Here is a 21,542-nt window from a genome sequence, read left to right on the forward strand (position 1 = left end):
ACTCGATCTATAACTACAGTGATGACTAATATTTTTGACATAAATGTAATATTTTTAACTCAAATCAACATATACTAAAAGTATACTATGGATATAAAAAATAATATTTTTCACACAAATCAACATATATTATAAAATATTTCTGAGTAACATTATTAATAAAAAATGATATTATTACATACAAAAATAATATTAGACATTAAATGTAATAGTTTTATTGGTCAGGTGAATAGATTCGTTTTACGAATTTGACTCATTAGACATTTTCAGTAAGAAATCACAATTTTGAGGAGATCAAATTAGTTATATTTCGATATTTATTTCTTTGTTCAAATTAGCCTTCTCTCTCTTTTCTATGAAAATTTCCACATGTTTTCCCCACCCTCTCCGATCAGATTTAACCCCGTCAACTTTCTTCAAACACGAAACAGGTAACAAGTTCAAATCTCTTTGTTGTAATCGGGATATTGGCCTGGTTTTGTGTGCTCTTGTAATTAATATCCAATTTTCAAAGAGCAAGAACTTAATTAAAAGTATGATTTCTTCATTTCATTCACACATAATTTAGAAGCAAACTGTTTGTACAACCTGCAAATTCAATTAACTAAGGCACACAAGTTTTATTTCATAGCGTGGCAATCTCAATTCCCTTGGTTAAACTTACAATTACTGTGTATAAGCAAGGGGTGCTTCATATTTGGTGAAGAGCCTGTAGGAGGAAATCAGTGAGACCCCTACATAACAAAGCGTGGCGGAAAATGTGATGGCTACCGATGCGGTGGCCTTCCGGCAGAAACCATCGTACGTGCCACAAGCTTCACTCCATGTTAGGTCTACATCGCCTTTATATGCCAAGTACACCACCTCCGCAGATACGGCTCCGGCTGCTAGTATAATGTACGTGAACAGCTACAACAAGAGTCAAGAAACCCAAAAAAAAGGGGTAAATGAAAATAAAATAATGAGAAAAAAGAAAGCGGTATCTTCAGAAAAGGATCAATAAATGGAAATGGTTGAAAAGTCTTGAGGAATCTGCGTTGGTCTCTCTCTCTGTGTATAAACATGTGTTGGAGCAATATTTTAGGCCCAAAAACAAACAAGCCCAAGTCTAAAGAAAAGAAAAAATGAGCCTATCAACAATTTAAATTAGTTTGAATAAGTCAAAAGACGTGCAAACATAGTGGAGCAGATAGTGGAGATCATGAGGGAGTGGAGAAAGAGGACACATCGTGTAACGCCCCGAAAATTTTAAGGTCCCCGCAAACCACATACAAGCAATTATTAAATTCTCTTGTATTTTAATTAAATGATTTAATTGCATTAATTAATTATGTGGTGCATTTTTACATGTTTAAAATATATTTTTCTACATGGTTGCATTAAAATGTATTTTTAAAGGATATTCGAGTTGCGATCGAGGAACGGAGACCAAGGGCTGAAAAATAGAAAATAATTTTTATTGGTTAATTGTTTTTAAATTATTTAAATTAAGGGTGATGCTTTTTATTATTTTTGAAAATAAGGGGTTTTGAGGTGAATTTATATGCCGGGACGTAAATTTTACCGGTGTTGGATTTTCAACAAAAATACGAACGTTTTGGCAACCCGGCTAATAAATTCACAAAAACTTATTTTAGCAAAACTATTTTAATATTTTAATTAAATCTTAATCAAGCGCTAATGGGCCTAAATTTATGCTTAATGGGCCTAAGCCTTAATTAGTGATTTAATTAGTGTTTAAATATGATAAACCACCCCAAACCCTTCACACAAACTCACGCCTCACTTTTCAGAATTGTTGCACACCAAAATTCTCTCAAATACACGACACACACACCATCACAATTTGGAGAAAAATCGAGAAAAGCTCAAGGAATTCAAGCCAAGGTTCTTGCCCCGTTCATCGCAATCGTCAACGTATTTTCGTGCGTTAAATACGCAAAGGCACGCCATATTTTTCCTTTACTCATCATCACACCATATTATGCATTTATATTTGAAATTTCATGAAAATTAAGGGACACTTTGTTTTATTTACGTTCGTGCATCAAAGGTGATTTTTAAAGCTTGTAATTGCATCCAAAAATCATGTTTAATAGGATCTAAAGGGGCTTCCATGATTAGGTTGTGTTTGAGGAATATTTTTACATGTTTTTAAGAGTCCTAAACACACCAAAAACGTTGCAAATTAAAAAAAAAAGAACAAAGCTGGTACCCAAGGGGAAAGTAAGAACAAGAGCCGTGAGTTTGAGTGCAATTCTCATGCTTGATATTAAGGGGAGGGCTCGGTGGTTTGCATGGGGCCTTGGGCTTGGCCAGGGCTGGCTAGGGGCTCGAAGAGGGTCAGGGGTGAGGGCCTGGTAGAGTCCTAGGGGGCTAGGGCTCGCGCTAGTAGGTTGGAAGAGTCCCTGCGTGGAGGGACTCTTCACGCGCAGGTTCTGAGATGGCTGAGATTAGGGGGCTCGCGGCTGGCTTGGGCGATCCAGGCTGGTCCTTTAGGGTCTAGAGAGGGTGGTCCATGGTTCGGATAGGCCTGGTATGGTTTGGTTCAGGGAGGGCCGAGCAAAAGCTTGAGAACGTGAAGGGGGCCATAGACGCGCGCAGGCTACTGGATTCTTCAGGAGGCTGGTGCGTGGTTCAGGGGCTCGGGCTAGGGGTGGCTCGGGTCTGGGACTGGTCTAGGGTCAGTAAGGGTCATGGGTGCCCAATGGTTAAGGGCTGGTAGTGTCCCAAGGCAGCTAGGAAACCTATTACACTTAGGACACAAACACACAAACACATGCAGAATAGTGGCTCAAGTTTCAGCAGGTTTTGGGAGCGGGCCAGGGCTGGTTTTCGGGCTGGGCTTGCACAGTAGGGTCCCTAGATGGGTTGGCTAGGTTTTGGCTCAAGGTGGCTCGGGCGTGGCTCAAGTAAATTAGGAGATGGCTCGGTGTGTTCGGTTAAAGGTCAAAAACGAGATTTAAGAACTAAAAATTAAATCCATGGGTCAACGGGTGTGGCTCATGACTTGGAAGGGTAGAATAAATCATAAAAAGGTTATGTTAAAAATTTGGGATCAAAATAACGAGTTTTGGAATTTTCCGTGATTTAATCGCTGCATGAAACGCTAATTAACGAATTAATTGAAACGCATATTTTAAGCTTTATAAAATTATGAAAAATTATATTTAAGCTTAAATAATTATTAAAAGTCTAAGTTTGTAATTTGAGAATTTTATATTAAGGTTTGGTTTAATTCGGGATTCAAACGCATTAATACGTTATATTTAAAAATTAATTTAAAAGTTATCGAATTAAGCTAAATAAAGATATGAGAAAATTCTTGTAAGCTTAAATAATTATTTAGGACATGTTAGAGTCAATAAAATTAAGAAAATGTCACAAATGTGAAATTTTACGTCTAGGGGTAAAACGGTCTTTTTACACATAAAAATTAGTAAACGTCATGGCAGTGCCATATTTGCTGTTTTATATGTTAATATGATTATGTAACATGTTTATGAATTTTTATATGTTGAAATATGATTTTTAAATGTCCATGAATTATTAAGGGTTAAATTGGTCATTTAAAAGATATGTTGCATGCTTGGTTTCAAAATAAAAATGATATTATATGCATGATTTTTATAAAGTGATGTGAATGAAAAATGTTGAAGGATGTGAAGGATTGTGACTAAATATGTTGGAAATATCGTGAGGGTTATGGTCTCAGTGGGAGCCCGACGATCGTGTTTCTTTGGATACGGATACGAATACGTGATACGAATACGAATATGTTAATACATAGGCCAAGGCCCAGTTGACCGGTGAGAGTGTTGCTGATGTCCCCGCCGCCCAGTACTGTGGTTTTCTCTAGATGGATCCATCGCCCAATACGTTTAAGAATACGAGTCACAATCACGATCTGAATTCAACAAACACGAACATGAACATGAATACGAATATGAATATGGATATGAATATAAATATGTTTATGTGATATGTTTATGTTTATATGAAAACGTTTTTATGAAAAAAAATTTATGCATCATGAAAATGTTTACGAAAATGTTTATGTTTATACATCTTCATGAAAATGATATTTTAAGTACAAGTATTTTTCACTGTTATATGTTAACTGTATTACGTATTATTCGTTATCAAGAATATGACGTGTTGAGTCTTTAAACTCACTAGGTGTGATTGATGCAGGTGATTATGATAATAATGTTTGTAGAGGTCTTGATGGTTGATCCGACTGGACTGAAGGTGCACATAACCCGAGGACCTACGCTAGTTTTTCGCACTAGTTATGATTTATGATTTTAAGTGATGTTAAAGATATTTTTACGAAAATTTATTTATGAGTGATTTTTGAGAGGTTATAGTATGAGCTATACTTTTCAAACTATTGCTTTTTAGGTTTGGTAAAACATGTGACGATTTCATTTTTATGACTATTTCACTTGATTTTTAAAATGCTAGTTGGATGATGTTTTATTTTAAAGGGTAAAATATTTTATAAAAATATTTTCATGAGGTCTATGTGTATGGCCGAAAATTGAGTGTTTTAAAAAAAAAAATTCTAGCACGTTTTAAGGAAACGAATAAGCAGACGTTTCACATCGGCTAGGAAGAAAAAGGAGATCGGGAATACAGAGAAGGACAACTCAACTCTACAGACAAATCTGCAAAAGCTCTCTGCTAAAATTCCAATATTCAAGCAATAGTTTTTCAACCTTTCCAGCATATTTCTAGCAATTTACGTCTTCTCGTTTTAGATTTCATCAACTCTATTTGTTATATTTTATGTCTTGTAAATTCCTACGGTTTATTGAAAATATAAACAATGTCAGAGGTTTATTCCTCAAATTCCAATAGTTTTCTTCATTTTGGCGTTATAGTTGTTTTAGGAGATTAGAACCGACGGTCAAATTTAGAATTCACTTTCGTTTGTTTTTAGAAGTTAGATTTTTATCATTTTCACACAAATCGGTGCACTTTCGCACCTGGCACGTCCGCAAATCAAATATTGTGCAAACATATTTTTGGCACGCCCAATGGGACCCTCACTATGCCGCCAAGAAGAAAAGAAAACGTCAATCAAGGGGATGGGGAGTCTCAACCAAGCCAGGAAGAGGCTCACGCTCCATTGACAGAGCAGCCGGCCGCTGAAGAGCCGACCAGGGAGTTGGATTTGCATCCAAGTAATGTTCCAGAGATGTATGTTCATATTTCAAACTTCAACCAAACTGCGATGAAAATTGAAGAAATATCACAAGCACTGTCCAAGGCGGTGTCTGATTGCTTGAAGACAGTGTTGGGTAAACCGAACCAGTCAACCAACAAAGAGCAGAACATAAGTGAAAAAAAAGGGAACCAAGGAAGCAATCAAGTCCAGGGAAATAACAACGTCCATGAATTTGACCAGGGAGTTGGAAACCCAAGGGCTGGCGATCCTCGCCGCCCGGAGTTCACTCTCCCAAATCATCCAGAAAGAAGGTATACACCATCTCACAAGAGAGAAGAAACCTTAGGAGGAATATCCCAGACATATCCACGTGCTCATGGAGTGGGGAGCTCGAAACAACCAGTTACTCAAGTGTACAGCGTGACAAATCCTCTATACCAACCAGGAGCTTATGATGACATATCGCACATGGATTATTAAGGAGTGGATGGGAGCTTTCCAGGAGGTAATATTGATTTAAATGCAGGGTTTCAATCTCGGGGGCAAATCACTACCATCACTCACTCTCAGCTCGGAACATTCACGTGGTTGATCCAGAAATGGTGAGAGAGGCTATTCAAGACTATATGGGCCGGCCTTGAGGCAGATAGGCCGCCCAGAATTCCACAAACCATATCCAGATTACATAGACGTGAATAACCCATATCCAAGGGGTTATAGAGTTCATGATTTCAGCATATTCTGTGGGGAGGACGGCCAATCGAGCATGGAACATATAGCCAGATTCACCATCCAGTGCAGGGAATTAGCCAACTTGGAGAACTTCAACAATCTAAAGTTGCGGCTATTCCCGAATTCCTTCACTGGGACTGCATTTGCTTGGTATGCCTCACTCCCAAGAAATTCAGTGATGAGTTGGCAAGAGATGGAAAGACAATTTCACATTCAATTCTATAGAACAGAGCCAGAAGTGTGCATTGCCGACTTATCCAAAGTCACTCAAAAGAAAGGGGAATCTGTGGAATATTTCATAGACAGGTTCAAGAAGATAAAGAATAGGTGCAAGGTATTCCTACCTGAGATCGAGTTCGTGAAGATGGCACAAAAGGGGCTGGATTTTGAATTAAGGAAGAAATTCCAAGGTATGGAGTTCAGGGATTTCTTTGAGCTAGCCGCCAAAGTAGCTGAATACGAAGAACTCTTGCGGGAAGAGTCATACAAGAAGAAAACTGCTATGGGATCTTATTATCAGGAGGTGGAAGACGTGGCATTGGCAGAGATTAGATCAGCTGGGTCTTGCACAATTCCCCTGTTAAAAAAGAAGCCAGCAGAACCTGAAAGGAAGAACAACTCCCAACTCCCCAAAGACATGCAGTATACATTTGATGTGTCAAAGACCGATGAAGTTTTTGATTTCTTGGTAAAAGAAAAATTCATCACTTTTTCACCTTATCACAGGGTGCCACCCACATAAGAGATGAAAGGACGAGAGTATTGTAAGTACCACAACTCCTACAATCATGCTACTAACTCTTGTTGGGCATTCAAGAACATCTTGCAGGACAGAATTAACAAAGGAGTTGTGAAATTCCCTAACAAACAAGAGTCTATGGCGGTGGATGATGATCTTTTTCCCCCAGTAGCTTTGGTTAATGTGAATGTGACAGACTTGAGGGATCTTCTCAATGAGAAAAGAAACCGATCCTTTGCTGTGAAAGACCGAGTAATCAAGAAATATTGGATCCCAAAGGGTCAACTGTTTGAAGCTCATGGAAAGCATAGTGCCGATCGAATACGAACAGTTCAGCAGCGTTTCCCCAGAAATGTTGGTGAATCCGCGGCCTACCGGCGGAGGAACCAACATTTCCTTGAAAGACCAGTATCTGAGAATCAAAAGTTCAGAGGGGAATCATCTCGTGAGCAGGTTCTGAGATACTCGGACAGGAGAAATGCATATGAAGTTGAGTCACGAGGGGTAGAAACCAGGAAAATATCAGCTGATCAAGGCAGAAAGCGGCGTGCATATGAAATCTCAAAAGGAAAAATGCTTGAGAGCATGAGAGCAAAGCCCAGATACGTCCTTCCAGCTAGAGGGGAGTTTAGTGAGTCTTGGAGAGTGGCCCAACACAAAAAGTTCCCTAGGCCACCGACTAGGACTCAAAAGAGACGGCTGTTGAGAGAAAGAGCTATTGCAAGAAGAGAGGAGTCCGCTAAGTTGAAAGATGAACCCACAATTGATGTTCCAGTCTCCAGTGAGCCAGTGGAGAGTAAATCCAAGTTTGGAAGATCGGCTACTGAGGATAAGTTTATGGAGGATGATGATGATTTGTTGAGCGAAAAGGATGATCAAATAAGAAAAACAATTAATTTTCGCGTTGGAGAGTTTCACATCACTGTAGATTGTGCCACATGAGTGGTGATACTACCAGAGAGGTTTAAAATGATAGAAGAAGAGAATGGGGAGTTTATGCCCAAGGAATCAGTGCAAAAAGAAGAACACGCAAATAAACTCCCTGAAGGGAGTTCAAGAGTGTTTATAAAGGAAGATCACCCAAATAAGCCTAAACAAGTGATACTTGAGAAACCTACACCGGCCATGACCAAGCACATAAGGCCATTGTACATCAAGGCCCATGTGAATGGGAAACCTGTGTCTAGGTCCTTAATTGACAATGGCTCAGCCGTGAATGTTCTTCTAGTAAGGATGTTAAAAAATCTGGGCAAAACTGAAGAATATTTGATCCCTACTGAGGTTTCTGTTGCGGCGTTTACCGGGGAAACCACCAAGACCATTGGAGTACTCCCCGCTGATGTTACTGTAGGGAGCATGTCGTCTTTATGTGCATTTTTTGTGGTAAACTCCTCCGCCAAATTCCTAGCGTTGTTAAGCAGAGATTGGATCCATGCAAACCAGTGTATCACATCCTCAATGCACCAACTGTTGTTATTTTGGAAGAGGATGATGTGGAGGTTGTAGAAGCGGATGGACAGCCGTTTCAAACAAGTGCAAGTGCAGTTGAGACTAGATATTACAATGGGGATTTTGGGCCCATCAAAATCCGTAGCAATAGCAAGAAAGAAAATCCACTGTACATGCAAACACCAACTCCAAGCTCGGTGTTGGAAAGAATCCTCAAACCTACTGTTATTGTGCCGTCTAGGCCGATAATCCAGCCGCTGATTGAGGAGATTGATGATTGATTTGAACCAAAAAGAAAAAGAGATAGCTGCAACCTCTATATGGAAGGCACATGTGCAGCAAGTACTGGACAAACTAAAGGAAGAGGAAGCATGGGACACTTATGGAACTGAAATTGTCCAAGAAGAAGAATACGAAGAGGATGAGCTCCAAGTCGATGAGTTGTTGATGGCGCCATCTCAAATGGAAGATGGCCAACACGAAGTTCAAGACCCATTGGAAGAGATTAACTTGGGGGAGCTTGAGAATCCAAAAGTAGTATATGTGAGTGAGCCACTGGAGTGAGCCCTTTTTCCCTTACCTTTGGCCATGATGCAGTGCTCTCATTGGAGATTATGGTGTCATCAATGCGAGTGGCAAGGCAAAATGAACTCTCCCTTGAACATTATAATGAAGCAATGATCATGGAGTTAGAAGAACTGGATGAGCTGAGAATCCAAGCGTACAATGCTCTGCTGCTACAAAAAGAGAAAGTTGCAAGAATCTACAATAAAAGGGTTAACAAGAAAAGCTTCCATGAAGGGGAAATAGTGTGGAAGACTATATTGCCTTTAGGAACAAAGGATAGGGAGCTGGGCAAGTGGTCTCCCAATTGGGAGGGACCATTCAAAGTACACAAGGTGTTAGACGGAAATGCATATTGGCTATCAAGTCTAGATGGACATCCACACAAAAGATGCATAAATGGCAAGTATCTCAAGCTTTATTTTCCAAGTGTGAGGGAAGAAATGGAAAAAGCTAGCGAGTAAAGCAAACACGAAGGCTGATCTTCAGTGGGAAGTTGGCCTTCTTCAGTGGGGAGTTGGCCTCCGGGGCCACTTTTGTATATATTTAATTCCTTATTTCAAGATGTCATGTGAGGTAGGCCTTAGGGCCACTGAAATAAATATATGTTGTTTATTATTTAAAAATAAGATTGATCGGAGAAAGTGGGACAATAAGCCACTTTCATTATTTTGAAGGCCCTTTGTTTCACTAGGGAGTCGGCCTTATGGACACTTATTATATATGAATTCGGTCGATATTTCCAATGCTTTTATGGTACGAGAAATCATGGTGAAGAAGACCGTACCGCCATTGTATAAATTGGTTGTTTGCATGTGTAGTGACAGACCCATGAAGTAGGCCTTGAGGCCACTTAAAATATGGCAAGAAAGAACTACAAAGAGCGGGGAGTGGAGCTCACCAGGCGGAACAAAGAAGAACAGAGGAGAACAAATTCGCTATACTAACCGCAAGAGGACCCAAAAGTGGACTTTGGTATAGAAATAGGCTATCTAGCCATTTTTATACGGTTTTTAGCTGCATGTTGTGAGATTTTATTTGAAGTAGGCCTTGGGGCCACCAATGTAGATATTTGTTGGTTATGATCAAATGAAGTTGGCCAGTAGGCCACTCTTATCATATTGGATTCATTTTGTTTCGCTGGGGAATCAATGGTGAAATAATCACGAGTGGGGAGTTTTAAGCCAACATATGGTTTTGATTGAAGCTATTGAAGCGAGTTGGGTTAAGTGGATTAAGAACGAATAGAAACTCCTTCCCAATATCCAATACACAACATCACATACAAACCCACCTTCATTCCACATCCAGCACCCAACAACCACAACACCAAACCAGCAGTCAACAAATATAAAGCGGAGCCACCGCATGCAAGAACAACAAGTAAACGTGTATGCTGGAAAGAGGTCCAACTAAAGTGCGATGCATGCAAATGGCTGCATGGGTAGGGGGAATGTGACCCAAGTGATGTGCAACACACAAAGAAAATATTAGAGTTACCTCTTGGCTGCCAATTCATGGTCATATGCATGTTCATTGAACAAGGGAGCTAGTGATCTAGCGGGGAGTTATGCCAACACATGGCTTGAATCAGTTGTTTGTCGGTGGGGTGCACAAAACCATCCAACTCCCCGCAGGAACTCGATACTAGCAAAGAAACAAAGGGCAGTGACATGTAAACATCTACAAGGAGCCAACATGGAAATGACATAGAGTAACATGACAGTGATCAACATTGTGGCAAAACAAGTCATCGTTCCCTCAAACTTCTCTAGGCGAGTCAAAGTACCTCAAGGTTAATCATACAAGGCAGGAAGAAGAAACCAAATTGTATTGCATAAGATTCAAGAAAGGGGCAGTACATTTACCAATGGCCATAGAGGTTGGAGTCATGAGTAGGGGCAGACAGTGGTGACTCGTGCTTGAAGCTTGAGCGACGACCTCAGTTGGATAACAGAGCGGAAGAACTATGACGAAGATGTAAGAAGCAGCGGCACATACATGACATATGCGTGATACAAGAAGGCTTCATGATCGGAACAAGTTTGGATCTTGCAAATGTTTCTGTGTTTTCATTTGGGCAAATTTACAAACACCATGAAGGCACAATGGTGATCAAAATAACTAATGGGTTGGCACGACCGGCGTAGTGGAAGAAACAAGGGACGAAGGTGAAGATAAGATGGTGACTTGCGCAAAAAATGCACTCGTGGAGTTCGAACCAGGGAGTGTGCGATGAAGAAGTGCCTGCAGCCGTGATAAGGTCTGGAAAAAAGAAACAGGTGAAGAAGGATGGTTGCCAGATTTTCGAACTTAGAAACTGAATGAAGAAAGTGATGGTGTGAGATAAGCAATGAGCAGTAGATGAAAGTGGTGAAAGGGAGAAAGAAAGAAAGAAAGAAAGAAAGGAACTGGAGAGCTTGAATCCGTAGAGCGTAAAGGAGAGAATTCCAAAAGACAAAAAAAAACTGAAAGTCCAACATGGAATGGACTTGAGTTGTTTGGCCCACCACTGCGAGCCCATTTAACAGGAAGAGCAATTTTGGGCCACACTATTACAAATTAGTGTATTAGAATGGGTTTATATACAAGCGTTTTGGCCCACGGGCCAACGCTTGCGGGGGGCATTTGTTGGAGCAATATTTTAGGCCCAATAACAAACAAGCCCAAATCTAAGGAAAAGAAAGAATGAGCCTATCAACAATTTAAATTAGTTTGAATAAGTCAAAAGTCGTGCAAATATAGTGGAGCAGATAGTGGAGATCATGAGGGAGTGGAGAAAGAGGACACAGCGGCTAGGAAGAAAAACGAGATCGGGAATACAGAGAAGGACAACTCAACTCTACAGACAAATCTGCAAAAGCTCTGTGCTAAAATTCCAATATTCAAGCAATAGTTTTTCAAGCTTTCCAGCATATTTCTAGCAATTGACGTCTTCTCATTTTAGATTTCATCAACTCTATTTGTTATATTTTTATGTCTTGTAAATTCCTACGGTTTATTGAAAATATAAACAATGTCAGGGGTTTATTCCTCAAATTCCAATAGTTTTCTTCATTTTGGCGTTATAGTTGTTTTAGGAGAATAGAACCGACGGTCAAATTTAGAATTCACTTTCGTTTGTTTTTAGAAGTTAGATTTTTATCATTTTCACACAAATCGGTGCACTTTCGCACCTGGCACGCCCGCAAATCAAATATTGTGCAAACAACATGTTTATTATATTTATGTTAATTTGTAGAAGAAACCTGGTCGAGGAGAAAGAAGGTCCAAGCCCAGGACATTGTGGACGGGCGGGGCATCGCCGCCGCGACAGCCGACAGCAAGGAGTAGCCGGCACAAATCCCACTCGCATGCACTAAATATCTACAAAATTGAAAAAATGATTAGTAAATCAGCAACTGTGACATAATTACCTATCAATTGATTAATTATGTATCATGAAATTAATGGTTTCTTTCACTTTATACTAGAGACAGATCGTAGGAACCCAAAGTTATATACATACTTGAAAGATCCAAAATCAGAATAAGACAAGGTGCCATATTCATTAGTATGAGAATTCTTGAGCATTATTACAAGCGACGCTATGCAGAGGGCCATCGGCAGAATCCTCAGCAGCGTCTCCGTCGTGCGCATGGCGGCACTTCCACTTTCATCCGCTGCACCTCGACCCATTTCCACCGCATTCGAGCCCGAGGAAACTGCACTAGCTTTGTTATCCATAATGCTACCTATTGCTATTACCAAAAAAAGTTGGATTAGTACCAGACGAGGGCTAACTGCTTCAACTACATAATTAATACCGGCAACTTAGGTAAGGTTTTCGGTACATTGAATTAATAGGCATTAATGGCGGCCACACTTTCCCATGCAGGCCCCTTTTGTGCATGATACGTTCTGTCATTTTTGTATCTTGTCTCATTCATAATCAGGATTGAAAATTGTTATTCTTTTTATGTTTTAAATTATAAAATTATCATTTTGCAGAATATATTCTATTTCTTTTTACGTCAGCATAGTTAATGGCCACCTTCCATCTTATGTCAGCTATCAAACTTTTTGGATCAAGAAAGTTGAGAAATCAAATAAAATTAAATAAAATTTTCATGCAAAAGATCAGTTTGTTATTCCTCATTTAGAGCATCTGATTTCTAGCCCTTCCCCATCTCATCCACAAAGAGTTGGCCTTGTTCTTCCCTCAAGGTTCAAGTGATCTTTACATGATCACACGCACTTGAAGAAAGTAGGGGCCAATTCATATCATAACTCTTTAATGTTTTCAGCTACCTATCTATTCTTTGATTCAATACCATGTATGAACGATCCATTATCCTACAATATTTTTTGTGTGTGTGTGTGTGTTTGTTTTTGAGGGGTGGGGTGGGGTGTGGTGGGGAAGAGTTCATTTTCATTATATAACCAAGCATGGGGAGAAAAGTGGAGGGGAATAGATTGGTAGACGTGGAACTCAATGTGACCAAAGAAAGGGCAAGTTTTTAGGGGAAACATTTAGTTATTGTATGTTAATGATCGATCGGCTGGCTAACATTATATATAACAGCTAAGCACTGGCGGAGCCAGAATAGCCCACACAGGGCACAAAAATAATATATTTTTATGTGTTTATATATATTATGTTTAATCTTTTAAATTTTTGTATACTGTTATATGCTTAGTTGTCTATACTTTTATAATTTGCAGACCCAAATTTTAAGCTCAAATTTTTTATATGTTATTAGTATTCAAGTATACAATCTATATACTTCTGTATGTGTTTTCTCTTCACGAGTCACAAACGTTTTACACTTTGATTAACAATCATTCCAACTCATTTTATTTAATGCTTCATTTTTCATAATCTCTAAAAAATCCAAATTAAAATGTCACCAAATTTTAGGTTAGTTTTTCGTTTAATGTTTGTAGATCATTCAATTGTTTTATAATTTTGATGCTTTTTCCAATCGATAATGAATTCATGTTTATTTTTCGAACGTATATTTTATATTTTATATCATATTTTATTTTTATTTTGGATTTTGTGCACGCTGTTGTTCGTCGTGTTTTTGATGTTTTTCCATCAATTATCAATGCTATTGGATGTGCATAACTTGTGTTCAAACTTTATGACACTTTATTTCTAGATGTCGATTAATCAATGCTCTTTTCTTGTTTTATTAATTATAATATATTTTTGTCTATACTGAACCAATATTATGGCTCCGTTCCTAAAGCTAAATGTAGTTTTTTAGGGTTTATTAATTTTTCCATCACTTGGAGTCTCTCTTTTTAGAATCATTTTTAAAATTAATATTTTTATGCTTTTCACGATAAATATTTGATCATATATCTTCTCTTGGAATAAAATGTGCGTATCTAAACTATAATTTTGACCTTGGAATCTTATATTTATTATTTTAGTGACAATATCGACACGTAACACGTTAGTTCATATATATATATATATATACACACACACACACACACACGTAAACGTTAGTTCATATATATATATATATATATATATACGTAACTAAAGAAATTAATAGTTAAATAAATTCTGATTTAAAAAAAAATCAATCGAGTGAATACTCGCGCATATTACGTCTATATATATATATATATAAATTAACACATTTGTACAAGAATTATTATAAATGACTCAATTAGTATATTATCAAACTAAATTTTTTTTTTACCCTTAACTAATTTGCTTTTAAGTTCAATTGCTATTAGTAAATTCAATTTGCTACATATTTTTATTTTCAAGATTATTTTATTAATTAAAGCCAAAAATAAATTTATATTTATTTAAAAATTATATTATAATTATAATAAATAAATATAATTCTCTCTGTGAAAAATGATAGATAGATTAATTAATACAAATATATATCAATTGATAAATTATATTGTCAAAATTAATATATTTTTTAAATATACAATATATCTATATTATATTATTATAATTATATATTAAATACAATAAAATTAAAACTCAATAAATAAATCATATACACAAATAAAATATATTTTTGTTTATATTAATTTAAATTATAGTACGCATTCTAAAATCGCAAAACTTATCGAAAAAGCTTTAATCAAGCGCAAAAACTTTTGGCCAACTGAATCATGCAAATGTGGACAATGAGTGAGATTTTTTATACGTCGTAGTATCGGTGTGTTGGTCGCCACACGCTGGATGTTTTTTTATGAGATTTGTATTTTTTGATGATCTACAACATTCATGTTTAAAACTTTTTAGAATTCCCAACAGCTTAGTACTAGATTCCCAACAGCTTTGGTTACATATATTTAGTTAATCATATTTTAATAATACATTAAAATATTTTGTGTTGTATACATGAGTTTATTGAATTGTAACTTTATTAAAAAATATATATAATATTATAATATATATATTGAAAAATAAAATTATTTTTATTATGTATTTATAAATATTTTTATAATATATTATATTTAATTATATAATTTTTTAATGAGGTTAGGTTTGCATTAATTAATAGTTCTAGTTTACTACAAAAATTATGATACTCTTTTATCATAAATATAAGTTTTAAATAAATATATTTTGTTAAAAAAATTAAAATTAATAATCTTGAAAATAAAATGTGTATTTAATTGAATTTGGGTTAAAAAAAATTAGTTTAAAAGCAAAATTAACTTTTTAGTTGAATCATGTATTAATTGAGTCATTTACAATAATTTATTTATTTAATTGATGATGACAAGTGCTTAACGAAATTATCAACACAGCTCTTTTGACACATGGCTGGTGGTTAGTGGGTGATCGTCTCCTTTTGAAACATTAATTAATATTAAAATTGACCTGTTTTTTAATATATAAATAATAATAATAATAATAATAATAATAATAATAATAATTCTTTACAAGTGACGCATATACATGATAAATTATATTAAATATAGATAATAAATAATTTGAGTACCATAAATTTTTAAAATATATTTTATATTCAATTTAATATTTTGCTAAATAAATCAAAATAACTAACTTATTTTCACCTTTGTAAATTTTACATTGTCCATGGGAAGACAATACAATATGCTATTCAGGCCACGGACCCGACACGATGATGGGCAGATTTTTATTTATTTTCTTTTTTTGGGTATACACGTGAGGAGGGCGAATCGAACTAGGGGGCGATAGTTAATCTAAGTAAGAGAGTGAGACCAGATGGGTTACAAGTCCGGTCTCGGGTAGAATGTTTTTTTTTTTGAAGGGACGGGATAATGCTAATTTTTAATAATTTGTGTATATATGCATCGTGTTGAAAAAATTGTAGCGCAATACATACATATATGTGTGTGTATTTAGATAAAGGGACTGAAATTATGGCAATTTAAGAAATTGTTACCCTGTAAATGTTATTAATAAAGGTATGTAACAGAATAGAAAGAGACATGGGAATTGGGATCAAAAGGGACCGAGCAATGGTCGATGAAGATTGAAATAAGAAAGTCGATTTCGCAAAGGTAAATACTTGTGTGAGACGGTCTCACGGGTCGTATTTTGTGAGACGAATCTTTTATTTGAGTCATCCATTAAAAAGTATTATTATTTATACTAAGAATATTACTTTTTATTGTGAATATCGATAGGGTTGACCCGTTTCACAGATAAAGATTCGTGAGACCGTCTCACAAGAGACATACTCTTTGACAAATAGGATTTAACACGGGTAATAAATGTAATTTGCTCTGTGATATAGTTTCATTTTGTAGATCATTTATCTAACAATTAAAATGTATTAATATACAAATTATACGGTAGTAATTCATATGAGTACGAGGAAATCCCAAATTTTCAGTATATTTTTTTTGTTTCAAGTCAAAAAATTTAACATATATGAAGAAATTCAATCACTTTAATTCAGAAAATGAAATAATTGCAAATATGATATAGAAAAATGTTTTTTTTGAGAAAAAAAGATTGTTTGATTTTTCGATTTGAATAGCAAAGGATTTATATGATTTGGTTTAATTTGCAAACTAGAACTTACGAGCTGCAGATCAAATTGAATTTTTCGATTTTTCTTATCATTATGAGGAAATTTGGTTTTGTCCTTTATGTTTCACTATTTACAATTTTAGTTATTTATGTTATCAAAACTGAGTTTTAGTTGTTAAGTTTGTGATTATCAAAGTTCATATATACAATTTTCAAGGATTCAATCCAATCAATGTGAGATATCTAACACACCTTCTCACGCAATGAACAAATGAAGCGTGAAATTTACAAGATATTATTTAGTGGATAATAGGACGATCCAACACATAACTATGAGTGATATCTGATATCATGTTAACTTTGAGATTTGAGCCTAACTCCGCTCAAAAGCTAGCTAAAAAAAGAGAGATGATTGTCCAAATACATATATACAACTCTCAATGACTTAATTCAGTAGATGTGAAACATCTAACAAAGCATCATCACACCCAAAAATGAACAACTTGATCGTGAAATTGACAAAATATTATCGGGTAACACATAGAATAGTCTAACACACAATGATGAGTATGATTTCTTATACCATGTTAAGATTAAGACTTTAATATAACTCTAAACCAAAATCTAGTTCAAAGAGAAAGAATTGTCCATATATACAAATTTCAATTACATAATTTAGCTAGGGGTGTCAATCGGGTGGGTTGGGTCGGGTTTCGGGTCAACCCGCAAAATTTTTTTTATTTTTTTTTCAACCCGAACCCGAAGCAACCCGAAAACCCCCAATCCGAACACGAACCCGTATAACCCGACTCAACCAGTCTAACCCGAATTTTATTTATTTTTTTAAAATTTTTTTAAAAAAATTAATGATAAAATTCAAAAAAATAAAAAATAATATTATTATTTTAATTTAAACACATAATAACAAAATTTTCGATTTAAATTTGAAAGTTTAATCGTAAAAAATTAAAAGTATATTTACTAAATCAAATAAAAAATTGTTAAAAAAAATAAAAATATGCAAAATAAATATTAGATGATGAAAATTTATCATATAAATATACAATAAATTTTGTTCAAACATACAATATATAAAAATATAGATAATATTTTCAAAAAAAAAGTTCGCGGGTCATCCCACGACCCAACCCGACCCAACCCGAAACCCACCTAACATGGCACTAAACCGAACCAACCCAACCCGAACCCGAAAAACCCGAACCCGAACCTGATTTTTTTCGTGTTGGGTCGTGTCGGGTTGACGGGTCGTGTCGCATTTTGACACCCCTAAATTTAGTCGATATAAGACATCTGACACATCCCTTCACGCCCAGGATTAAACAACCGGAGCGTGAAAATTACAATAGATTAACGGGTGGCCCAAATGGCACTTTAATACATGACAGTGATCTTAATATCTGATATCATGTTAAGATTGTGGATTTACGATGTTTTGAGAGCCACCCTATCATGTTGTATGTAATCACTATTTTGATTTCTTGATTGTGCATTATGATATTGAATTGTAAAAAAGATTAATTATGTATCATCTTATAATCATAAGATTAATAATAAACTTATTGAATAATTTTATATTTATCCTTTTTTATATAAGATAAAATTAATATTAATAATAAAAAAAGCTTACTGAATTATTATATGTTTAAACAATATATATCAAATTAACACATAAAAAATATCAATTGTGTGTCATCTTACTAGACTAGTCGGCGATCACTTCATACATTCAGTCTGTGTTTCATGACATCCTTTCGGACCCTTGCGAGTTTAGATGCCGACAAGGCGAAAACATCTTTATTTTTCTTTAGACATTCCTAACAGCCAACTCTTTAAGGATTCTGTCAGGGTTTTGGCGATCCTGACCCCACCAGAAGAGGAAGATATGATAACTTTCTTGCAATCTTCTTCTGTAGTTTTTCTGCTCTACCTGTATTTCTTCAACATAATATTTCTGAGCTATTTTCTGATCACCCTTAACTTTCGCAACCGCTCTTCCAACATGAAACTTAATATTTTGATGAAGGGCTGAAGCTACTGCCATGAAAGTGGTCATGACGAATTTCTCCAATATCACATTGTAGGCAGAAAGAGCTTCCACAATGATGAAACTAACAATCCGCGTCTTCTTAACAACATGTTCCATCTTATACTCATCCAAGTCCATTTGATCCATAGACTCTTTGAATAATAAATTGATCGAGCTCCCATAATCAACAAATACCAGAGCTACTTTGTAGTTAGCTATTATGGTTCGGATAACCAACGCATCATTGTGCGGGGGTGTTCAAGTCCAAATGATATTACTGGCTTAGTTCGAATCCTCCTATCATTGATTTCTGCATTCTCCATCTTTACCAATTATTTGAAAAAAATTCCATGGTTTTAAGCCTTGAATGAAAGTGAAGATCATCAAATCTGGGATTGCAGAAGATATTTACACCAACCTAATATTGAACTTGTGAATATAAGTGCTCAGACCTTCTTGTTCTTATTGTCTCATACCAGAAAAAATTAACGTGGTCAACGGTTGCTTCTTGCTGCTAGCGAATCAATGTAAGATCCTGCTAAAATCTTGGAACGATCGGATATTTCCGGTTCAATTAGATTAAACCGTTATTGAGCTGCCTCTACTAAGGTGTTGAGTAAGACCCGACATTTGATGGGGTCGGCATAGTGGTGTAACAGAGCAGCATTCTCAAATTGGGAGAGGTGCTCCTATGGATATCTTTTTCCGTTATATTCCCCTATATTGGGAAATCTGAAGTACTGGGGAGCTCAGGTGTCGGGATTTTCGTTGAAAAGGAACGGCTCGGGGCGACGAGGAGGAGTGAAGTCCTCCCTACTCTCCCACGAACGCTCCATCTCCTTGCACAATCTTCTCAGCTTTTCAGTGTAAGCATTCTAATTCGGTGGAGTTGGTGGGGATGGATTATTTTCATACCTTCGATCCAACACTTACTCAACCATAGCTTTGATAAGCTTATTAAGTTATGCTACATGGAACCCCTGAGGGGGTGGGGGGGGGGGGGGGGGGTCACGATTTTGTTCCCCACCTTTTTTTGACTTCCTGACTATGGTTTTCTCCGCAGCATGCACGTTTTCGTCTTCCTCTTCCTCTAACCATCTTATCTTTCTTTTCTTCAATTTTTCACATACAATGTAACCAAAAAAAGTACCTTGGATTCAGTCTGGTGAGCCAGGAACTCCTTGCTGATCTGGGGTGCCGAGCAGAGTCGTTGTATGAATCTGCATGGACAAAAAAAAGTTAGAGTACGCCAGATGTGTTTTTTCTGCCGCTTATCTGATGCTTAAGTCGGTACTGAGACAAAACTTAAGTTTGTAATAAGAGTACTGTAGAGTGATAACATTGAGTGGTTGTGTAAAACCATGTGATTACCTGATATTTATACAATTATGAGGAGCTAAATATATTTGTAGTGAGATTGGACTGGTCTAATCCTATCTTTAGCAGATTATAAATTTTGAACGTATCCCGATATCTTCGGAATTCTACCCTTTCCATTAAAGATTTGTTTGGGTTTTCTACATTCGGGAGACTTTATTTGTATCAACTCTAGTATTCATTTGAGCTTGGCTCGGCTCACTATGCCATGAGCTCGGCTAGTCGCGGTCCTTCACTTCTTGGAAGACTCTTCCCTAAGCTGATATCGGTTTGGATTCCATGCAAGGTTTTAAGCTCTTATTCTGGCCTGATTGTATCAAATATGAACCCATCATTTTTGTAAATGGGCTGGGGTCTTGAATAGTTCAGGTCGGATCCGAGTCGGGTCGGTTACACGGGATATTAGATTTGGTGAGCATGCATATAAATGGCAGATACATATATAAACTCTACACACGTAGGTAACCATGATTCTCCAAGAGGTTCTTAGGTTGTACCCATAATCGTTCGAGCACCTGCAAAGATGGCTAAACTGGGAAACATGAATCTACCAGTAAGGGTGCAGTTGACCCTTCTGATTGGATATTGAACAAGGAAAAGTTGTGAAACCAAAATTAAGCTAGGATTCTCCGAATAATGCAGAAATAATGGATTTAAAGGATCATCAATGGTGACATTGCCATTGGAAGAATTAGATGCTTCAAATTGAGCAGGCGCCATGAAGCAAGCAATGAAAATCCAAATCCAAATCCAAAACAAAGTCAGAGAGAAACGCAGTAGCAGAAAACCTCAACAGAAATACATGTTCTATTCGGTAAAACCAGTGTAGTACTACGAAGTAAACAAGTGTGCAACTGAACATATATGCCGTGAAGTCAACGATCCAGGAATGAGAACCAGAAATAACAGGTAATGGAGCCACAGAAAAACAGGTACCTGTATGATAAGAAGAAGAGACTGCATCATGTGGCTCCCTGGACACTGAAGTTGACGCCAAATGATGTGACAAAAATGAAATCAGCTGCTGGCATTGAGAAGGATCAATGTGAGTGAGAAAATCCTTAGCATCCCTGGCTAGAAGGAACAACAGCTTACTGGCGACAGTTACATCTCCTGGAGCCGCGCTATGCTCATCGCGCTATCTGTTAAGAACAAATTGGGATTTATTGATGGTTCTATCTCTAAGCCCTATGCTAATGGTCTTCCTCTTCCGCTCGCCTCAATAATGTTGTAATTTCATGGATCGAAATATCTCTTCTTAGCATCCTTTTTCTGATTCCGCAGCAGCGATTTGGCTTGATTTGAAGGAGCGGTTTCAAGCGCAACAAACACAAAACATTTCTCCTACATATACCATTCAGCTCGGGTACTCGAGTCTGTATATATAGGCCAAAACTTTGCGATGATTGAGGCCAAAAGAGCTATGGCAATGCTATTACAACGCTTCAAATTCGATCTGTCGGGTTCA

At 36.6% G+C, this 21,542-nt stretch overlaps 1 protein-coding gene across 1 annotated transcript; it reads right to left on the reverse strand.

Annotated features, from left to right (window-relative positions):
- Positions 1-563: 563 nt before the first annotated feature.
- On the reverse strand, positions 564-12,483 carry LOC142536707 (CASP-like protein 2A1). Its single transcript, XM_075641986.1, has 3 exons — positions 12,166-12,483; positions 11,906-12,023; positions 564-909 (listed from the first exon to the last, which is right to left on the reverse strand). Exons 1-3 carry the CDS (start codon positions 12,381-12,383, stop codon positions 667-669), a joined length of 579 nt encoding a protein of 192 aa, XP_075498101.1. The 5' UTR covers positions 12,384-12,483; the 3' UTR covers positions 564-666.
- Positions 12,484-21,542: the final 9,059 nt, after the last annotated feature.

Source organism: Primulina tabacum, chromosome 2 (genome assembly GCF_025594145.1).
Source record: "Primulina tabacum isolate GXHZ01 chromosome 2, ASM2559414v2, whole genome shotgun sequence".
Taxonomy (NCBI): Eukaryota; Viridiplantae; Streptophyta; class Magnoliopsida; order Lamiales; family Gesneriaceae; genus Primulina; species Primulina tabacum.

Coding starts and splice junctions, on each gene's coding strand:
- LOC142536707 (XM_075641986.1), bottom strand. CDS start 12,383: ATGGATAACAAAGCTAGTGCAGTTTCCTCGGGCTCGAATGCGGTGGAA. Junction 12,024..12,165: donor TCTGATTTTGGATCTTTCAA/GTATGTATATAA, acceptor TCAATTTTGTAG/ATATTTAGTGCATGCGAGTG. Junction 910..11,905: donor CCTTCTTTCTCCTCGACCAG/GTTTCTTCTACA, acceptor CTCTTGTTGTAG/CTGTTCACGTACATTATACT.